This window comes from Barbus barbus (genome assembly GCF_936440315.1).
Source record: "Barbus barbus genome assembly, chromosome: 8".
Taxonomy (NCBI): Eukaryota; Metazoa; Chordata; class Actinopteri; order Cypriniformes; family Cyprinidae; genus Barbus; species Barbus barbus.
The window spans coordinates 23,796,513-23,817,263 of record NC_136736.1 but is presented as its reverse complement, the minus strand read 5'-3'; the positions used below and the strand labels follow the sequence as shown (position 1 = coordinate 23,817,263).

Below are 20,751 nucleotides of genomic sequence, written 5' to 3'. Positions count from 1 at the left end.
TAAAACGGCAACAAATATAAAGACAAATCAAAAACATGAGTTTAACAAATGTTTAAAAATAAAATAAAAGTTTTGGGATCAACTATACTATACCCTCTGCTGGCCTTAAACAGATAATACATGCAATTTCCTGCTTTCATATAATCAGACCTCAGGAAAGTACCATTTAATGAACCCATGAGTGACTTTTAAAAATGGATAGTGAATGTTGGATTAACATGTTTAATCAAGGAATAAAATGTATTTGTTTCATTTGTTATATAAGATCCATTTTATTTATTTCTACATTTTTATCGCACACCTGAAACATATCAAATCACTTTACATAAAAAAAAAAAAAATGTAATGCATTTTAATGTATCTGGTGGTTTGGCTAGTCAGCCTTACATTAGATGACATAGTCCACTTTGGAGTTTGTAGTAAGGCATATGCTCTGTTAAATCTCAGTGTAACAACTATTTGTCAAAATGAGATGTCTAAAAAAAAAAACAAGCTGCTTTAACATAAGAAATCTTGTTGGTCACAAACACTAATCTATCCGAGGAATACTTTTATTTTCTGTTCAAATGTAAAACCTTCCAAATATGTTCCCAGTCTCAACCTCACCACTAAAAGTTCTGAATGATATTCAGAATGTAAATAAATTCTGAATATGATGATTGAACATCGATGATTGACTAAAGACACAATGAAATCATGTGAACGTGGAAAACTAAAATGTAGATTTTAATTGTAATTTTTTCCACAGGAAGGCTGTTAGGTCCCTCTATTCTGGATTTGAGCATTGCTGGTATAAAATTACATGACCTGGCTTTTTGATTTCTGAGGTTATTTGGTCAGCTGAATTAAACAGCAACTAGATATTGTCCTCTGCTCCAGCAATATGGAATCATTTCTGTTAGTCAACTCAACTAATATATCTGCTTTATATTAATTCAAACACATTTTCTTTGCAACATTAGTACATTCATAGTTCACTACTGTAGGTCAAAAAAGCCAAATGAAAAAAAAAAAAATCTCTCATATATACATTGCAGATTACAAAACTGAAAGGTGAAAAAAATGTTAAAGTGCAAAAATTAAAAAGGCAATAGGTATGTTAATGTGGCACCAGCTTTGATCTACATTTCCTGCATTAAAAGTAAGAAAGTTCAGAGAAAACCTCTTTAGATTGAGACCCAGAATATGTAAGTTTTAATAAGAGTGGTTATGTGTGGTATATTAAGACTGGTAGAATTAGATTATCTCTCAGGTTTGTCTCGATTTGTGTCTCTCACTCTGGTCGAGGAGTCAGGTTGTTTTTCTTTGGTTGGTAGAAGTGTTCCACAATGGCATCAACCAAGTTATCCAATTCAGTTTTCAGGTGGTTAAGATCACTAGAGAAAAGACAGACAGAGAACTTGTTTTTACATGATTATGAGCTATTCATGTGCCAAGACTATGATTAAAGTTCTATGGCATGATCATACTAACATACTGCTTTTACTTTTAATGCAGAGTACAGTGTGCAGAGCATGCAAATTTTCTGTCTGCACAGAATACCCTGATGACCTATTACCTTAATTAGTTTTATTAACTTAAAAATATTTTATAAATAAAGTTCATAAAATATGCTGTATGTGACAACAACATACAAAGCTACTGTTGGAAATATTTATCATATAATAACAACGACTGTTATTATATAGTTAAAAAAGTGGCATACTCAAGCATGTGATCAGCTAAAAACCAAAAAGTTTCCCCCCATTTAATATGACTATACAATTTTAAAATAACAATAATAATACTAAAACAAATGTAGAATTATATGTAATATTATTATATTAAAATATTTCTATTTATATAAACTAAACAAATACAAGAAATATATCACAATATGCAACTATACTATTATACTGTAACATAGATCCAGTACTTCATAATAAAAAATTAAAATTTCACACACACACAGACGCACAAACATCAAGAATTCTAACTAAAGTAATATAATGCAATTATTATTATTGTAGTCAAATTGACTAGTATTATACACTGTGTATAGAATACTAATAATTCTAATAGTATATTATGATACATAAGAATAATAATTCTATATTACTATATAATTATGTCATTTATTATTATTATTGAATGTAAAAAATTAGTTTATTAGTTTATGCGTCTATTTTTATAAATTAAATAAAAACCACCTTTAATAATAATAATAATATATTGTAATGTAATTTTTTTAAGTAAACACATCAAAGTAATATTACTTCTGCAATAATATGTTTCCATTAAATAATAATAATAATTCTACATATAATAATTATTATTATTTTAAAATTAGGCCTATAGTGATAGTGTGAAATAACAAAGCTGTCTGAAACCTGTTTCCTGGTGCAGCACAGAGCTCTGTGTAATATTTGATTTTAGGCTCTGTTCCGCTGGTCCTTATTGTAGCCACGCCCCCGTTAGCAAAGGTGAAGGTAATCATCTGACTGCTTTTACTGGTGGGCAGAATCTGTGAATAATAGTAAAGGACACACAGATATAGGATAAGAAACTTTAAATAAGATCAACTATCGCAAAAATTCTAATCATTATGGGCTACGCACAGCCTTGTTGTCTGGCTGGTTGCTGTCATAGCCAGTCATAAGGTCTCTCACTGCTGTGATGGCAAAGCCACCACACTCTTTAGGGTACGAATTCTCCCCGTCGTAGTTCCGAAGACGCTCAAACATCTGTTTAATAGTGTCTTGGTTGTGACAGATGAAGTAGGAATTCTTGGAAATGTGGTAACCGTACCTGAAAAAAGATGATGTGAAAACTATGATTAACAAGAAGATTCAGATTATAAATTATTAGAGATGCCAATGCCGAAGTTTTTGTGACATACTCCTCATAAATGGATCTGAGTTGATGGGACAGAGTTATATTTTTAGAAGCCAGGTAAGAGACAAACTCGCCAGCAATGGCAGCCGCACTCACACCATCTTTGTCCAAAACTGCAGGAGAACACATGTAACCTACAACAACAGAGCAACCAAAGAAAAATATTAAAACTTTCTTTCAATAAAGTCTGCACCACTGTTGTTTTTATACATTTCAATACAATTATGATATTTTGATGCATAAAAATGAACAACCACTGAAAACTACTTCTCTAGGGGTCTGTGGTTGAATCCAAGATCAGTGGGTTACCAATTCAGACTGTTACACAAATGCAGATAAATGTTTAGCATCTTGCGGTGTGGATGCCACTGTACCAATAGCTTCTTCAAAAGCAAACAGAACAGTCTTTCCCTGGTCCATCAGCTCTCTGGCTCTATTTCCCATCCATTTAAAGCCTGTTAGAGTTTCCTGTTAAAGACAGAGGCAGAGAGTCAGACAGTAAAACATCAAAAGTGAGTAATCCACTACACTTTATAGGGTAACCAGTGGTACCTCAAAGTGGAAGCCCTCTTTGACAGCGATGGCACGGAGGATTTTTGAGGAGACGGTGCTGGATAGCATGTAGGCATCCTTAATGGAGCCTTTTCCCTCTCCTTTCTGTAGCTTCCAGCACTGGAAAATCCACCAGCCGAGTAAAGCACCCAATTCATTCCCAGAGAACACCCTCCACTGCCCACTACAGAAAGAATTATTGCCATTCAGAAAACTGACACAATGAATGAAAATCAACACAAAATGCCAAATAACACTGACCTCTCCTGTTTCTCTGCAATAGCTAGTCGGTCAGCATCAGGATCGTTTGCCAGAATAACAGTTGCTCCCTCTTTATCTGCAAGCGCGAAGGACAACGTCTACATACAGAAACATAGATTACTGTCCATCTGGAATTACATAACAAAACCAAAAAAAAAAAAACTTTTTCTAATGTCAATCGTATGTATAAGTGTATTGTACCAAGACTCCTTCTCCCTCCTCAGGGTTGGGGTATTTGACGGTGGGGAACTCTGGGTCAGGATCCTTCTGCTGTTCAACAGCATATGGAGGATGAAGGTCAAAGGCCTTAAAAGCAGCCTGGACAAAAATATGGCCCACCCCATGAACTGAGGTATGGACAATTTTCACCCCTGAATTCTTATTCAGCTCCCTGTGAGGACAAAAGATGAGTGAAAACCAGACTGATGGGTATTAGCACTGACTTCCAGATTTGATTCAGATTCATTATGACTAAAAAAATGATTGAGTTTCTTTCTTTAGTAGCATATAAATATTAAAACATATTAAGGGGGGGGGGGGGGGGGGGGGGGGGGTCATCATGTGACGCTTTCATGAGGCAAGTCGCACATTAACTGAGCTCCGTGTATATTACAGTTTTTTACTGATGTTCATCTTCTTTTTTTTACATTTCAAGTTCAAGTCAAGTCAAGTTGAGCTTTATTGTCAGTCCGCTACATGTGGGGACATACAATGGAACGAAATGTCGTGCCTCGCAGGACCACGGTGCTACATAAATACAGACATACAACAATGAAGTAAAAAACACTATAAACCTATAAATCTATACACTATAAACCTATACACAACTAACCTACTGACAGATTTAACTATAAGTATACTATATATAAAGTATTTACCCTATACAAACTAAAAGAATAAAGGATAAAAAAGTACAAACTATACGAATGCTTCACATAAATATGGTCCATGTTTCAGGAGGTAGGGGTTTGCATGGGGTTTCAGGGGGGGCGGGGTGATTTAAGTTCAGGGCTCTCACAGCCTGGGGGAAAAAAACTGTTGAGCAGTCTGGTGGAGCGGGCTCTGATGCTCCGGTACCGTCTTCCTGATGGTAGGAGCTGGAAGAGACTGTGGGAGGGATGGGTGGAGTCCTTCACGATGCTGTTGGTTTTGCTGGAGCATCGTGTTAGGAAAATGTCCAGGATGGAGAGGAGAGGGGCACCGATGATCTTTGCAGCTGTGTTCACTGTCCGCTGGAGGGTCTTGCGGTCAGCAGCACTGCAGTTCCCGTACCAGACAGTGATGCAGCTGGTCAGCACACTCTCAATGGTGCCCCTGTAGAATGTGGTGAGGCTGGGTGGAGGGAGACTTGCTCTTGCTCAGCCAGCGGAGAAAGTGTAGGCGCTGTTGTGACTTTTTGGAGAGTGACATGGTGTTGGAGAGTGACACCATTTGGGGTAGTTTTTTCATTTGTCGTTGGTCTGGAGATGTCACACAGTCGGAAACTCGCTTATCTTTCACCGTCATCCTCGCCAATTAAGAAGAAAACAAAACCAGCAGCCGTGGCGGGCCGAGCCGACATTGAAGACAATATGGCGGTCACTATAAAGCGATTTGAGGACATTTTGAAGGCTGAATTAGCAGCAATGCGCACCGAATTCGCCTCTCACATGACTACAATCCAGAATATATGCTCTAAAGTTGACTTTTTAATCGGGGAACAGAGAGAGCAGAAAAAAAGTGATCGGCAAACACACTGTGCGTCTAGATGCCCTTGAGCAGCAGGTGACGGATTTACAAGATCTACAATTTCACCCCAGTCTGTAAAAGTTTTATGGGGTGGGTTTTATTTATGTTAATAGATTTTTAAAGGCAGACTTGAGTTCATTCATTTGCAGTGGTACAACTTTCTCTCATTTGTTCAGTTCACTTATTTGTTTGATAGTAATGACTGAAATTAATATAATAAGTTGTAATGTCAATGGTTTAAATGGCCCCCATAAACGTACAAGTTTTTTACAACTACTGCGACGAAAAAAGGTTGACATTGCTTTGATCCAGAAAGCTCATTTGTGGATGGATGATGTTCATAGATGCAATAAATATTACGAGGTGTTTTTGTTTTGTTATTGTTGTTTTTGTATTCATGTATATTTTTTGTTGTTGTTGTTTGTTTTCATGTACTTGAGTTTGCCTTTAAAAAAAATAAAAATTGTTCACAAAAAAAAAAAAAAAACATTAAAGGGCATGTTCTGGTCTGGAGTACAGTATCGATCTTCTAATTTTTGAAAATGAATATCAGATCATTCGGATGGAATTCTGCAGGCATATCTTTGTGAGTGTACCTGTGAAAGCAGTGCTGTTGTATGGTTTTGCAGTATTCACTGTGTATGTTCTGGTATGGGTCATTGAGTAGGGAACTCTGAAGAGCTTCATCTGTGTCCCATGATTTAGGCCACGGCTCAAGGTTCTGTTCAATAGCTGCGGCGATGCCCTTATCATGGGGAGGAATGATCTGAGCTCCATTTGCCCAGTACACCTTAAACACACATATTGAAAAATGGGTCATATCTATAAGTCAAACATGCTATATTCTTTCAAATTAAACAACTGTTTTAGGGATCGATGATACCTTATATCCATTATCTTCTTTGGGATTATGGGAGGCTGTGACCATAACACCAGCACACAATCCTAGATGCGATACAGTAAAAGGCTAAAAGAAAAGAAGGGAAGAGATGAGATTTTTTCCTCTGCAAAATTAAAGCAATCAGCCCCAAGAAACAGTAGTTTACAATGATTTTTTTGGAGAACTATCTGTTTTTTATAAATTTTTGTGGATGCCATGATACATTTGATAAATAAACATTTCAGAAAGACAGCATTTATTTGAATCAAAAAAGTTTGTAACAAAGTCCAAGTGATTACTTGTACATAACATATTTTACATAACAGTGACCAAAACGTTTTTGGGCTAGAGGACACCGAATGGGAGAAAGCTGTTTGAGGGCTCAAAGGGAAAGGTTGAGAGAGTGATAAGAGAATGAGTGAGAGCATGACCGTGTACTCATGGGAACAGAAAAGTTGATGATTGATGAAGAATCTTCATGAACTCCTCTAGTCTCTTATGCAACAATCTCACAGTGGGTTCACGTGCTGTTGTGTCTCTCTGTCTTCTTTCTCATGCGTTTGAATGTTGGCTTGTCATTAGTTCTTTGTAAAAGGAAGTAGCGAATTTCAAAGATCTTTGCACACAAACCTCTAACAACAATGGACAACACTTCTGAACACTGAACAGAAAAATTCTGGCAAATTGTTACTATATTTTTGAATATGTTCCACAGAAATTATGGCAATCATGTCAAAATACCATGGTGATACTATTACTGTACCAAGACATGACCAAGTAAAGGAAAGTAGTAGATTTTTGTCCTTTTTTACTGTTAAGTGAACAATTTAAATGGAGAAGAGAAAAGTAAATGGTACTGGAACACGTCAAAGTCAAGACGTGGGTGCTAATGTGCCATGCTCTACCACAGTGCCATGCGTCTAAATATATCAGAATTAGTAATACAACTGAACTTTCTCTCTGAGTACAGAAGGTTCATACGTACCACGTATGGAGTGGGTGTGATGTCACTGAAGAGGTAGACTGGGACACCTCGGCTGATCAAGACAGAAGCAGCAAGACAGGAGAATCTTTTACTGCTGCCGCCACTAGGGGGGTGAGCTCGAGCATCGAACCCAATCACCACCCCCCTCTGCCTCAGATCTGTAAAACACTGCTCCAGGTATGCACAGAAACCCTACCAGAAGCAAAAGAGGGAAATTACCATCAATCCATAGCCTTACATGACACAAAACTTGTGACAATGTGAAAACTGACAATGATTTTTGGAACACACACTTTTGCCCATTAACTTGATTATACTTTGCAAAGTTTCTACAAATCTCTGTTTGTGCTCCACAGAAAAAGTCATGCATCTGGGACAGGTGAGTAAATGAGTGGAGAATCCTTTCAAGGCCTGTTCACACCAAGATGAAGGTTTAATAATATGAATGAATAGTGCTCATAAACAGCTGACTAGATGTATTCTCAACTGAAATGAGTAGAGGTTTGGACCTGGAAACAGCATTCCTTATGTCACAAGTTAACAAGAGGATGACTTGGTGGTAATCACAAAAAGACTATTTTGCTAAGCAACAGTGAATAGCAGAGCAAATATAAATACTGTGACTTATGTAACAAAAAGGTTGTCACGACATGGAAAGCTACACTCCACTGCTTTTGCATATTCTGTATTTCTGCTTTTCTGTTAGCACCGTCTACTGTCAGAGAATGAATTTGCATTTTTGTTCAGCCCATCTGCCAATTTTTCTCATTGGTTTGAATAGATAAATTCCATGCAAAAATTAGACCAAATTTTCAAGCCAAACATTAGTGTGAACTGCCCTTTAGTCTAAATGTACACTAAGCTGTATATGTATACTGATATACATATACATATGAATATATGTATGTGAGTAGCACTGCAGCAACATCAAGGTGAGGTCACATTTACCATTGTTCACCGAATTTTTGTGGGCGAAATCCAGTTATTATTTTAACCAAAATTCCCTTGATCTTTTGACATATAAGAGGTGATTGTGCTATAAAAATATCCTGTAAGTTTGAGAACTCAAAACTTCTAAAAGTCTAAAAACAGCTTATATTGAAGCCAGTCTGCAAAAACGACAGCTTGTGGAATGTACCACTCTAAGATGTAATAGTGTGGCTAAACACCACCTTCACGGAAGATCATCAACACCTGCTTCTACATCGCTGCCTGTTTAGCCCCGCCCACCGATTCGCACATGTAGTGTAAATAATGAGAGGTGAACGCAGGTCTACGCAATAACCAAACGATAAAGACACTCCGAAGACAACAAGACACTTTGCAGTGCCAGTTCATTTTACCGCAGATTCATTTACAAACAAAGCATAATTTGATGCCGGATTCTCAGAAAGACTGAAACTGAAAGATGATGCTGTGCCAACTCTATTAGATCCGCCAGTAATGTCGCAACACACAAGTGTGAGTAACTATTTTTATTACATGGTCACTATTGCTTTGTCTATTAAAAAGAGCATTTGATATGAGTAATTATGCGTTTTAAAGCAGCAACCATCTGTCAACGACATAAGCTGTCAAACACACACAACTATTAGCCAAAAATAGCTAATACTTCAAATACTTCAAAGTCTACAGTCCGCAACACCTATTCAAACAGAGCGTTCTGATGAGGGGGGGTAAAATCAGTACAGAAAATAGCCTATTACTTCTAAATTATGGGGGTTTTTATGCAAAAATCTTGATAACATTATTTTTATTTAACAAAATAAAAAAAGTCATTTCATGACCCCTTTAAGGCAAAACATTTCACAATTGGATCAAGTTGGTCATGAGGATTTGCCACACTGACCAACAGAAAGCTGCTTGGTTTGAAAGTGACTTTGGTATCCAGCTGTGCTTTACACATCACTACAAGACAACTACTCTTGACAACAGACAACGGACCTTATTTGCCTGCAAGATTTTGCAAATGTGACTGCACAGAAATAGTGAACTTTTTTCTGTATTGTGCTGTACATACAAGTGTAATGGCAGGAACTTGTTTTTATGAATGGGTTGTTGATTGGATTTTTCAGATGTGGGTGTTGCATAGCAGGAGGATACATAGTTCCACAGGACATACTTTACTTTTATAACAAGCTTTTATAACATCAGCTGCTGTTTTGACTATCTTGGTCGCTTACATTCAACCAAGATACTACCAAACCTCCAGCCTGGAGCGCCTGTGGGGCACCAAGAGCACTTGAATACCCTAATCTGATGTCATAGCTTAGGCCTCCTGTAGATTATTCAGAGTGAAAAGATAATAAGTGATAAGATGTCATGGAAAGCTTGTGTAGAGTATGTCACCTGCGTGGTCTGTATGATGGTGAGGTCATTCATGCAGGACACTCCAGGTCCCATGGCGGCTCTCAGTCCTGCTGTGCCAAACTCCATACGGCCCCCGAAACACTTCTGCAGCTCTGACATGGCTCGATCCTTAACCATAGACCGCACAGCAGCAGCCGTCTTTGGATTCTGTAAACACACACAAAAAATATATTCGAGATTTCCAAAAAAAAAAAAACTCACAAAATAATAATAAGACCAGGAATGTGTATTAAGAAAGTAAATAGGGTCAGTTTTATGTTATCTAGCAGTGACAATAAAAGAAAGAGAACGGGGGTTGAAAAGAGCCTCTATGTCTCTAGGCATTTTGTCCTGATGTTTCTGATTAGTGTTGCAGATGTGTCTACATGTCTCCTGTCCACCATGTGAGGGACCATATGCTTTCACTCTACTGATAAGTGAGACCATGTGAGGATGCAAGCGAAGGGCTCTGATCCATGACTGCATAAACTCTTATGATGGCCTGTCTGGGCAGCACCCAGGGCAATACAATCATTTTGGTGAATACACAGCCAGTATAAAGTTTTAAATATAATCATATACAGTAGTTAAACACATATTGCGTACATAATTTTACAAATTTATTTTGCACTGTAAAAATGGCTGAAATCATCAGAATGTCTAATTTTACTTAATCAATGACCTTCCACTTCTGCGTAAAACCATTGTTTTGCGTGACCCATTTAAGCACAAGACTCCAATTACTGTAATGAATGACACTACACTAATATGCATTGTAAGTACTTTTATGGAACTGTCCATTGACACTGATTTACATGCTATTTAAATGGTGTCTTAGAGGATACTTTAGTACTGTTTAAGTGTTTCAGTGTAACTGGGACAGTCTAGAAACTGTTTTGTGCCATGCTTCTTTGTTTTTCCAAGCACAATGCTCATTCACTTTGAGTTCAAGCAAGTCATGCATTTGTAGCAAATAAATCACAGTCACATTTGCCCAATTCCAAAACACTCCTAAAGAGAAATTATAAATGTTTCTCTTGATATAAATTGGAGGTTTGTTCTTAAATCTCTTGCTTCTCAGATTTTTCTTTTGAGAAAAAGAACACAGTGATCTGTGATTTGCTCAGATTTGCCAATATATGCAATCAAATGGCAGAGATTTGAAAAAGCAAATCAAATTAAGAATACTTTGAAATCTACTCTACTGTAGAAAAGATTGGGGTCAGTAAAAAAAAAATATTTTTATTCTGTGCGGATCCATATTGAATTTGACCTAAAAACGTCAGTAAAGAAATTTATAAAAGCTACTGTAAAAAAACAGTAAAGAGACGTTTATACAAAAGATTACTGTCAAACAAATTCTGTTCTTTTGAACTTTCTATTCATCAAAGAATCCTGGAAAAATAAAATCACGTTTTCCACAAACATTTTACGCAGCACAACTGTTTTCAACATGGATAATAATAAGAAATATTTATTGAGCATCAAATCAGCATATGTGACCATGGACCACAAAACCAGTCTTAAGTGAATTTTTTTTTTTTTTTTTTTATTAGATGTATACATCATATGAAAGCAGAATAAATAAGCTTTCCATTGATGTATGGTTTGTTAATTGATCAGTTGATCAGTCTCTGAGCAAAAGTGTATTTTAAATAATGGCATATTAATAAGGAACTGACTGAATTGCAATTCAGATCAAGTTGAGTAATTTAGTTAGTAAGAGCACTTCCTGAAAAGCATCTTGTACAAACAGGACTAGTTCTGAAAACTGCTTTAGTGGATCATTACATTATAAAGCAATGTCAGGGGGTTTCTCTTCACTGTTTCTTAACTGAGTTGTTAGTTAAAGGAATTTTAAAGCCAGGTTTGATTGAACTGAAGCTATTGACCTTCAGTTTCAACACTAAAGATGTCAGATTTGACATATTTAAAGCTACTTAAAGCTACACAGTCAGCAGCATATGTTCGGTCTTACCTTGTCATACTGCAGCCACTGCGTGACAGCCTGATCCAGACGAGCGTCTCCTGTGCTTTCCAGGCCCTTCTCCATGTTGATCTAACTCGGAACTAAACTGTAATTCAACGGATAACCAAATAAGCGATCGACTCTGTTAAACGAGCATATGTATGTTGACGGTTGCTCTGAATGAATTTAGTAATAGTGCGACCCGTGACTGTTAATGATGTAGTACGTCCGCATTGCACAGTGAATGAAACGGAGTGGGCGGGGTTTTGATTAAGGGGCGGAACACGTGATTGGCTCATGCCATTGCGTAGCTGCTCATTGGTGGAGCCCAAGTTTCAGAAAAAGCTTTCATTTTTTTGACCTGTCTGATTTTATACTTTTATAAAACTAATTTAGCATCTGGTTTTAAAAACAGCAATAAATGTAGCTTATTAAGGTATTTCTGTTCCTCAACGTGAGTGAAATATGAATAAAACAAATGTAAAACAGTTTTGAGAGTGAACATAAAAGCTCGTTCATGTAAATATCCAGCAGCCTTATTTAAATTCATAAGAAAGAACAATTTTACTTTCATGAGGATCCTAAACTGTACCTAAGCTGATATTTTGTCATACAGCAGAGGGCGCCAAACGCCTGCTATTAGTGATTTTATTTTCAATAAAATCGAAATTTAAGGACTATATTTTTTTTGACATCCTATATCATTGCATTTTCTGATAGTCATGAAAACAAACATTTAAAAATTAAGTTAATGTGATAATGAATGTTTCAGTGGAGACTAAAGAACCCTTCTCTGTGTAAAACCCTTTACACTATGAAGGCCAAATTCTGCCACAAGAAAAAAATCATGCTTTGGTAAATCATAATTACGCCATACAAATTATAATTATGACAAAGTCAAAATAATGAGATTAAAAAAATCCAAAATATGAGATGCTATGTCAAAGAAGATGTGCAATATTATTACTGTAACTCAGTAAAAACAATAGAAGTGAATAGAGTTCTTACCAGGAAAACAAATGTTTGTGTTAGAAAAGAGAACTAGAAACCAAAATTATTCACACTGAATGCTCTCTTTTGTATTCTAGAAGTAGAACTGCTTGACAATTTATTTATTTTTCATGCCAGTTACAGTGTGACGTTTTGTGAAAAGACCTTATAAATTCTGCATATGTTGGATTTCCTGAGTGGAAATATTTGTCATGAGTTTTCCATTTGCATTTTCGGGGTTGTGAAGTTTTTGTCCTGTGTGTGAGAGACACTGTTCCATCGCCGTTACCCACGCTAAAGCTGTGAATGTCTGTCATATCTCTCTTGGCCTGCAGGCAGTGAAAGCAGCACAGACTTCAGTTATGCAACCAGTTACTGTAGGCCAGGCACGGTACTGGTGTGTCAGCACCAGAGCAGTAAATGCTGTGGCACATCCTAAAATAACTGAAGAATGGATTTACATAAACACATACAGACAGCTAGCTTTTGGACTCAAGATGTGTGCTGTAATTCAAGGAAACATTTCAGTTAACATATTACCAGACTTGAATAATCAGGGGCCCGTTTCATAAAACAAGTCTACCAAATAAGCCTGGCTTGTTTTACGGAACAGGCCCCCCTGGTCTCATGATCAGGCAAAACAGAATCAACCTATAAACATTGAACAAAGGACGCTTGACTTGATTTACTAAAATATATAAATCTAAAACTGAAATAAAAAATACAAACCAAGCATAACAAAAAACATAAAAATGACAAACACACATTAGTAAAACTTAACTTTATAACTTAAAACTTAAAGGGATAGTTCACCCAAAAATGAAAATTCTGTCATTTACTCACCCCCAAGAAGTTCCAACCCTGTATGAAATTCTTTGTTCTGCCAAACACAAAGGAACCATTGACTTGCATAGTAGGAAAAAAAATAAAAATACTATGGCAGTAAATGGTGACCCAGAACTGCTCTGTTTCCCACATTCTTCAGAATATCCTCCTTTGTGTTCAGCAGAACAAAAGACATTCATACAGGTTTGGAACTACCGGAGGGTGAGTAAATGACAGAATTTTAATTTTTGGGTTAACTACCCCTTTAACTTTAAAATGGAAAAAAAAAAAAACAATTATAATATATAACTCAAAACAAATAAAAATCAATACTGAAATAACTGCTATTTGGTGAGAGGATCTTATGTTCTGAATCACACCCAGGTCACTGCACTCATTTCCTCGGGGACCTGTTTTGACTCAAACGATCATGCAGCTGCACATTACACATCTAATATACTGAGTGTTTGGTAAGCTGACAAGCTGCGGCCAGCAGTTTCCCTAGAAGCATACAGGCAGGAGCTTTACTAGTATACTACATTAAGCAGCACAATATCTTCAACAATCTTTTCTGGTTGCAACAAACTTCTTTGGCATATTATATTCAATCCACTTTGCATGCGATAATGTGAATACTATCAAGCGTCACAAAGTCGAACATTTCTGACTTGACCGCTCCATTTTCAGCTCCCCTCCCCAACTGCAAGCCTCATCAAAAGCCAAGGCAGATAAGTCAATGTTAAAGTTAAAATTAACCCACAATCAAATATTGAAAGCCCATAGTTCACTTAAACTCAGCACACACTACCAGCAGATTAATTCATTTGAAAGGTTTATTTCACCAAAGAGGGCAAATAAAAATCATTTTCTTCATTCCAATGGATTTAGAAGAGAACAGACAGCCTCAGAACAAAGCTGACTCCCTCTTCACTGACACAAGATCATACTACAGTGATCATCATCATGAAGTCAGTCATCTTTCAGGATGGTCTGATCAAGTTAAAACTGTGAGAGCAAATATTCCACTCCAGCATATAGGGCTGTAGTGACTGGTGGTTGGGAGAAGCCATCTTCTACTTAAAGTGACTTGCCATCTCACAGTTCCCCACATCTTGCCCTTGGTGAAGATAGTTTATGCCTCCTGTTCGATAGTTTTCTCCTGTTCAATAGCTGGAAGGTGGAAGAAACGGAGCAATTTAAACGGTTAAAAATAACTTACTCTATAAAGAAGCTAATCTACAAAGAACAAGCTTTACGCTGCTAATAAGAACAAAAATATCACTTAGAGTTCAGAAGATAATGAACTCTGTAAAATTCAAACTTACTCTCTTTAGTTGGAAGGGTGTTCTTCTCTTTCGTCTCAATCTTCTTCAGCTTGGTCTTGTCAAACTGAGAGATCTCACTGATATCGGGTTTGTCAGCCATCGTTTTACTTCAGTTTTTCTAAGGGAAAATGAATGGGTTAAATGAAGAGATGACCTAGAAACATAATCTACAACAAAACACTACGCAAAATAAAACCCCAAACCTCTTACTTTACTGTCGGAGAACAACACACAAGACGTAGAAGACAGAGTAGGAGAGTTTCTGCTTTGACACGTATATATTTAACAACACAACCTGACTGCTAGCTAAGTGAGAAACAATTGAATTACTATAGCATGCAGGTGCAAGCTGTTGATCATTTTGTTCCTTTGTTTTCATTGGTTAATTGATCAAATGCTTGACACGTTTTTTTTTTCTCTCTATCAGTAATCAGTATGGCCTAATCCACCTCATGTTTTCCCCCAAAACAGGGATCAATGTCCCGAATAACATGCAAATATCCTGAATTTGTTAGATTACAGTCAGATTATTTATTTATTGTTAGACATAAAAAAGTTAAACTATGAAAATGCAAAATTGTAATCAATAATCTACAATGCTGCCAAATCCAGTGATCTTTATTTTTCTGCTGTATGTTGTTTTATCTACACCACGCACCGTGAAACTGTGTTCTGTTTGAAATAAAGTGCCACAGCACCAAACATATCTTTTTTCTTCTTCTTTTTTTTTTTGCAAAACTTGTAGAAACATACAAGAACAGGGAAATGAGACATGAATATATTCCTACAAAAAAAACAATCATATACATAATATTCTGGATTTGCATACACCAAATTATGGTATTAGCTATACCAGGGTCATCAAACTTGATCCTGGAGGGCCGGTGTCCTGCAGAGTTTAGCTCCAACTTGCCTCAACACACCTGCCTGGAAGTTTCAAGTATACCTAGTAAAACCTTGATTAGCTGCTTCAGGTGTGTTTAATTAGGGTTGGAGCTAAACTCTGCAGGACACCAGCCCTCCAGGACTGAATTTGGTGACCCCTGATCTATACAGAAAAGTGCAAAAATAAAATTACATCATTCTAGAAAAGTTGTCATAGTGCATCATAAATTTGGTACTCTTTTTGTGATTTGTAAGTCTAATAGATGAAACAAGAAAAATAAAATTCAGAGAGAAAAAGGGGGAAAGACAAAGGAGATTTAAGCCATTTTTGCTTATGAATGAAGAATTTTGTATTCAATATAAGAAAATTAACAAAATATTCAGCAGATATTGCTTTGGATTTTCATAATAAAAAAATAACATCTTTGAGGACGAAGGTATGGGTCACATTTGTAAGGTTAAAAACATAGGTGCTTAAGCCACCCCATAATTTGCTGGTAACACCACAGTCAAAAAAATAAATGGGCAGCTGTTTCTTCCACAAAACGAGCAAGACTCATCAGCATCAGAATATTTGTGACCCTGGACCACAAAACCAGTCTTAAGTCGCTGGGGTATGTTTAGCGATAGCCAAAAAATACAATGTATGGGTCAAAATTATTAATTTTTCTTTTATGCCAAAAATCATTAGGATATTAAGTAAAGATCATGTTCCGTTAATATATTTAGAAAATTTCTTACCGTAAATATATCAAAACTTAATTTTTGATTAGTAATATGCATTGAGAACTTCATTTGGACAACTTTAAAGGTGATTTTCTCAATAATTTATGCACCCTCAGATTCCAGCTATTTAAATAGTTGTATCTCAGCCAAATATTGTCCTATCATAACAAACATACATCAATTGAAAGATGATTTATTCAGCTTTTAGATGATGTATAAATCTCAATTTCGAAAAATTTACACTTAAGACTGGTTTTGCGGTCCAGGGTCACATTTAGAAATAGACAAATTAACGGGATAAATTTTATGACGGATTTTATAATGAATCTCTTTAACTTTGTTAGATATACAATTTTTAAAAAGCCAGGCCTTTCTCCAATTTATATTTGTAGTAAAGGAACCCCAGTAGGAGCTCCCTCTTGGATCTTTCTCTTTGTCAGAAATATTTTGCGAATATGTCTGTTATTGCATTTCCGATCGAAAATATCAATACCACCCAAACATAAAGCCGGATAAACACTGTTGCTTTTACTGTATTTAATATGACTTTTAATACCGTACGGCTCTGAACAAGCGATGGTTTCATCAAGCCAATCAGAGCGCGAGCATGTTGTGATAAATATGCGCGACGGAAGCGAATGACATGAGGTGAGGTTTCAATATTTATCAAATGTGCATCGCTTAGTCATCAGATATATTCGGAGACATTTCATAGCGGGTAAACAATATGATCAAATTTGAGCGTGATGTGGTGTTTTGGCATTATGTAGCTCGTTGTTGTCAGTGAAGATGAAGATGCTTCATCAGTCTGAAATAATTCCGTGATTCCGTTCAAATATATCATGATTTTCTGAAGAACGGGCGCGGTTGATTTGATTTGTCTTTGTCATAAACATAACAGGTCACAGGTATTTGCCAACACTGAAAGATAATAAACCAAGAATGAAAAAAATATAATGAAAGCGATTCGTATGAAACCCCATATTTATTTATTATGATTTTATAGTAACAGTAATAAGTGTAGCCTACTAACTGTGATACTGTGGTGAAGGTCATAGGCTAATGGTATATTTTAGTCTGGAAACCTATAGAGATGCTACACTCCTAGCAATGTGGAATTCATTGGTATTCTTCACATTAAAATCAACTAGGGATACCTGATTTCTGTATTAATTCAACATACCAGTCTAGTGGTTGTCAAGCAGAGGGCTGGAGCCCACTAGGGGTCCTCAGCAAGCTTCCAAAAGGGATTCAACATGATAAAAAATAATATATTTTTTCTTCCGTAAGCCAAATAAATTGAAGTGTGCATGAAGCTGTTCCAAAAATTATTTCATTCTATTATGCTGTTTCTGATTTCATCACTGTTGACAACAGTTGTGCTGCTGAATATTTATTTAGATAGTTTTCCAGGATTCCTTGATGAAAGCTCAAAAGAACAGTATTTGTTTTAAATATTTATTTTTATTTTTTTCCTGTCACTTTTGTTCAATTGAATGCATTTTTAAAATGTCTTATCTTGAGGCCATATGGATCAAATTGTTTTCTTGTTAAGTATCGCTTATTTCCTTTTATATACTCACTGATGGTTCAGTCGTCCTGAAGTCAATAGATTGTTTGAATGTGGTTTTGGTTAAGAGCCTGAAAAAGGTCTGTGATTAACACAAGCACAAGATATTTTCACATTTATTTAGCAACATAAAATGCATCAGTAATTAGGGTTGGGTTGTTTGAATTTTAATTATCGGTTGCGATTCTTTAGATCCTTTAGATATAAAACATATTTATTCTGTCTCTTTTTTTTTTTGCAAAACATTTAATTGCTGCGGAATACCATAAACAAAAATCAGCCGGCTTCATAAAAACTGGACTTGATTAAGAGTTGTTTGTGTGCAAAATAGAGCTGCACGATTCTGGATAAATTGAGACTTTTATTGTGTGTGTGTATATATGTATATATATATATATATATATATATATATATATATATATATATATATATATATATATATGGAGGTTGTAGTTCTCTCACAATTATGAAGACAACTAAACAAAATCTCATGGAATTTATGAATTGGAATGATTCAATGACCCCTTTTCACCACCTAAAAATGATGTGATGTGTTGTAATTTTAATTGTACATCAAGTATCCGATTCCTGACCTTAAGTATCTGATTCTGGAATTGTAACTGATTTTCGACCCCCCAACCTTATCAGTAATACTCCTGACTTTTTTTTAAAGCTTTTACTTTTAATTTTCAAAGGCAGTTCAAGTGTCTACATGGGACTGCAGAGGTTGCTGGGGACATTAAAAATCATCACGCTGAATAAGAAAACTTATCTACTCACTAATTTGTTTTTACTGCTTTGTTGTGTTTATAATCACACTCTTGCAAACTATTCTAACTAAAACTTTCAGGGAAATGCATTTTAAATAAAGACTGAAAGAGTTGTCAGAAGCTTAGTGATGGTGACTTTGAAGTCATGGACCGTGGTTTTCGTTTATAGCCTACGTTCAGCTTTTTACTTCTGTAGATTGTATTTAGGCATCAAAACTACTAAAAGTTGTGTTCACTTGTTAAGATTATAATTCGTCTGCATTTTGTTCATCATGATAAACATTTGTTGGTTATTTTCTGCAGTAATCCCAAAGCCAGTGCAAAAATGCTATTGGGTTTTGTGGAGGGAACCAGGTTCATGCAAACTTCCAGGATGGCCTACAAAAATCCGTCATCACTACAGACATAAAAACACAATATGGTTTCATTTTTTAAAACAAAATATAAAAGTGGCTTGAATTACCCAATTGTGCAATTTATATGTTTTCATATGCATTACTATATTTAAGTTCATTGCAATACTATTTAAGTTGTTACACTTATAGTTGTTTTATCAATTGTTGATGACTATTTCTTTTACTTCTTTCATCAGAAGCGCATTATATTTCATGCACCAGCTGATCCTCATTTTAGACATTTGACTGGCTATCAACGAGGACCATGGCCTCCACCGACCAAGACCAAGAATCACTGCAGAGTCAGAAACACTACTTGTGTGGTTCTGTAGCAGCGTTCACCAACATTGTCATCACGTTTCCCATACATAAGGCACTGTTCCGCCAGCAGTTGTTCGGAGTGCAGTCATGGGAAGCTGTGCGCCAGCTCCAGAGGGACGGTTTGCGCACACTGTACCGCGGAATCCTGCCACCTTTACTGCAGAAAAGCAGTACTATAGCAATTATGTTTGGCCTCTATGAGGACTTCTCCAGGTTGTTGCGGCTACACGCTCCTCAAGCCCCCGTCCTGTTAACGGACAGCATTGCAGCAGTTTTAGCAGGAACAGCTGAAGCAGTCTTAACGCCTTTAGAGAGGGTCCAAACTCTACTGCAGGACCCACGTCATCATGGAAACTTTCAGAACACTGCACATATTTTTCGTGTTTTGCTTCAACAACACGGCATCCGAGAGCTTTACCGTGGCCTTGTTCCAATCCTACTCAGAAATGGCCCTAGCAATGTTTTTTTCTTTGGCTTGCGTGGACCGATTAAGGAACTGCTCCCCGAAGCCGAGACAAAGGCAGGGCATTTGGCTAATGACTTTGTATGTGGAGGGATTCTGGGAGCGGGTCTCGGGGTGGTGTTTTACCCTCTGAATGTAGTTAAGTCTCACGCACAAGTACATATTGGAGGGGAGTTTCAGTCCTGCAGGGTGATACTGGCAAACGTTTTGAGAGAGAGGAACGGGAAAGTGAGCCGTCTGTTTCGTGGTGTGCATTTGAACTTCCAGAGATCTGTTTTTTCATGGGGAATCATAAATGCGTCATATGAACTTTTACTGAAAATGCTCTGATAGAGATGAGATGGACAAAAGTGAAAAGCATCAACGATTCAGAGAAAAGAGTGGAAATAAGTCTTCCTCATTCTATTTCTGCTGCTAAAAATACAGCATTAAAAACAGCACGTTTACTTGAAGTGCTATATTAAAGGGATAGTTGACACTAAAAATATGAAAATTTTTATTTCTTCATCGTCAAGGCTAACTGAAAACACAAAGAAAGGGAAATGTGTGATCATTTTAGCAATATATCATTTTCGATTTAAAAAAGAATTTAAACAATTAATATGTGATTCATAACCTTTCAAAAGTTTGGAGTTAGCAAGATGTTTTAATGCAATAGTGACATGCACTAAAAACGGTAATAATCAAATATTATTACAGTTTAAAATAACTGTTTTTTAACAGCAATTCAATCCTGTGATTCAAAAATGAATTTTCAGCATCATTACTCCTGTCTTCAGTGTCCTTCAGAAATCATTGTAATATGTTGATTTGCAGCTCAAGAAACATTTCTGATTATTATCAATGTTGAAAACAGTCGTGTTGCTTAATATTTATGTGGAAA

The 20,751-nt window shown here is 36.3% G+C and overlaps 2 protein-coding genes across 2 annotated transcripts; one reads left to right on the top strand and one right to left on the bottom strand.

Moving 5' to 3' along the window:
* Positions 1-210: 210 nt before the first annotated feature.
* Positions 211-11,858, bottom strand: LOC306873493 (phosphopentomutase-like). The gene is made up of 13 exons (XM_079422824.1): positions 11,608-11,858; positions 9,630-9,797; positions 7,281-7,472; positions 6,299-6,382; positions 6,012-6,205; positions 3,889-4,078; positions 3,688-3,785; positions 3,427-3,610; positions 3,249-3,342; positions 2,879-3,008; positions 2,598-2,787; positions 2,370-2,503; positions 211-1,376 (listed from the first exon to the last, which is right to left on the bottom strand). Exons 1-13 carry the CDS (start codon positions 11,680-11,682, stop codon positions 1,274-1,276), a joined length of 1,836 nt encoding a protein of 611 aa, XP_079278950.1. The 5' UTR covers positions 11,683-11,858; the 3' UTR covers positions 211-1,273.
* Positions 11,859-19,349: 7,491 nt separating this feature from the next.
* Positions 19,350-20,198, top strand: LOC306873410 (mitochondrial nicotinamide adenine dinucleotide transporter SLC25A51-like; the record flags this gene model as incomplete). The annotated part of the gene is made up of 1 exon (XM_079422677.1): positions 19,350-20,198. The coding sequence occupies one exon, from the start codon at positions 19,350-19,352 to the stop codon at positions 20,196-20,198; it is 849 nt and encodes a 282-aa protein (XP_079278803.1).
* Between the last annotated feature and the right edge of the window lie 553 nt (positions 20,199-20,751).